At 39.4% G+C, this 1,967-nt stretch overlaps 1 protein-coding gene across 1 annotated transcript; it reads left to right on the top strand.

Moving 5' to 3' along the window:
• Window positions 1-369: 369 nt before the first annotated feature.
• LOC110885982 (protein RADIALIS-like 1) lies at window positions 370-1,529 on the top strand. Its single transcript, XM_022133727.2, has 2 exons — window positions 370-972; window positions 1,310-1,529. The coding sequence occupies exon 1, from the start codon at window positions 719-721 to the stop codon at window positions 959-961; it is 243 nt and encodes an 80-aa protein (XP_021989419.1). The 5' UTR covers window positions 370-718; the 3' UTR covers window positions 962-972; window positions 1,310-1,529.
• The last annotated feature ends 438 nt before the right edge of the window (window positions 1,530-1,967 follow it).

The raw sequence follows: 1,967 nt of genomic DNA, 5'->3' as shown, positions 1-1,967 counted from the left end.
ATGGAGTAAAGAGCCAACTAATTAGGCCAATGACAACCAATGTTGGCTCCACAACCTGCACAGGAACCTGTGGTCTATAATCAAACAATGGTATCATCACAAATATCCTAGTATATAGCAATATAACGCTTGTAAACCTGGGCCCTGATATATTATATGCGTATCAGCGTATGAATACAATGGTAACACGCGATGGTTACAAAAATCATTGTACGGAAACGCAGATAGCCAGTTGTAAAACTTGGACTTTTGTTCGGTACAAAGTACAAGTGAGGATAACCCATGGAAGGCTATATCTTATCTAGTAAAATCTAGGTCTGGAACATTGGGTCTAGACATCCTTTTTAAGGTTATATTTATTTTGATTTGGTGCCCGGGCCCTGGCCCCCGTTATCTGGGTGATGATAATGGTTTTATCGATATAACCCTCAAAGACAAATGTTACAGAAGGATATTGTACCGGTCGATAAATGGTTCATGGAGATATTGATTCTTTCATACAATAGAAACTTTCCATCCTACTCACTTTTGTGATGCTTACCGACGCGAATCGTTTGAAATTATCCTCGTGTGGCGATATTTATGGGCCAACTAGCACAGGACCACTTCCCCCTCCCTCCGTTCTTGGAGCTTATAAAAGACCACATTTCCTACCTATTGGCTCATACCATCTCTTTGAGTGTTTACTTATACTAGAGTATATCTCTGTAGTGTGCATATGGCATCTAGCTCAATGTCTTCACGCGGGTCGGGTACTTGGACTGCTAAGCAGAACAAGGCCTTTGAGAAGGCGTTGGCGGTGTTTGACAAAGACACACCTGACAGGTGGCAGAATGTCGCCAAGGCTGTTGGCGGCAAAACTGCCGAGGAAGTGAAGCAGCATTATCAAGTCCTTGTGGAGGATTTGCAGCGCATCGAAAGTGGCCGAGTTCCTTATCCAAATTACCGGACCACTGGCTGATCATATAGAAGGTGAGTGTTAACTTTAGATACCATAAAAACATACACATTAACTTACAAATCTACCATAGAGATACAAGTCATAAGCAATGTCCCGCCTCAAATACCACCATTACGTTTTGAGCGCACTGACTGTGGAAAAGAGTAGAACTCCACACTTAAGCGTGTTTGGGTGGGAGGAATTCTAGGAGGGGTGACCTCTTGTGAAATCTCCACTCGCGCAACCAAAAACAAAGTAGTGAGTCCCTTGTGAGCAAATGGGACAGTATGGTTGGTATGAGAGGCCGGATGTTAAACGTTAATTTCTTTATCCACTCATTGTTCATGAAGCTCATTGTCTAAAATGCAGGATGACAAATCAAAAGCATAGGTGTGAATAAGTACCAATAATAAAGATGCAATGAGCATGCACGCCAGATGTAACTGGAATTTCTTTATGGAATTTGATTTCTGCATTAAGTGGCAGAAAATCTCTGGTTTTTATTTTTTATTTTTAATTTCTCTGGTAATTGTAGGTAATTGTGTTCCATTTGCAATTTCTGTAATGAAAATGTTTCTCGTTTTGTGCATTTTGATATATGCTATTTGATTTGCCGCATATAAGAATCTTACATTCAGAAAAGTTAAAAACAATAATACAATAATAGTCACTGCTTAATTCAGATGTGATTCGACTCGTTCACGTGTGAGTGAATTGAAGGACAGAATATAAATGATTTTTCATTTTTTATGGTTCAAATATCACATGAATATGAAAGATTTGAAACAAGAACTTGGGCTCAAAACATGTCGAGCGAATTGAAGATCAAGCTTGATAACTCATCTAGAGCACTTTTAAGTAATTAAGCTGTTGAGTTCGGTTTCATGGTTCAACAAGCTTTCATGACACAAGGGTTCAAGAAGGGCGATCATATTCTCACACCCCCTAAATCTTATTCTCACATCTTTTCCACTCTATCTCTCTTTATATATACCTATGTATATATAGAAAGAGATAGAGGGGAGGG

The sequence above is a fragment of the Helianthus annuus genome, chromosome 10 (assembly GCF_002127325.2).
Source record: "Helianthus annuus cultivar XRQ/B chromosome 10, HanXRQr2.0-SUNRISE, whole genome shotgun sequence".
NCBI lineage: Eukaryota > Viridiplantae > Streptophyta > Magnoliopsida > Asterales > Asteraceae > Helianthus > Helianthus annuus.
The sequence above is the reverse complement of the archived record's forward strand: the minus strand, read 5'-3'. Positions and strand labels throughout refer to the sequence as shown.

Bases quoted from the DNA above. Each gene is read 5' to 3' on its own strand.
- LOC110885982 (XM_022133727.2), top strand. From the start codon at position 719: ATGGCATCTAGCTCAATGTCTTCACGCGGGTCGGGTACTTGGACTGCT.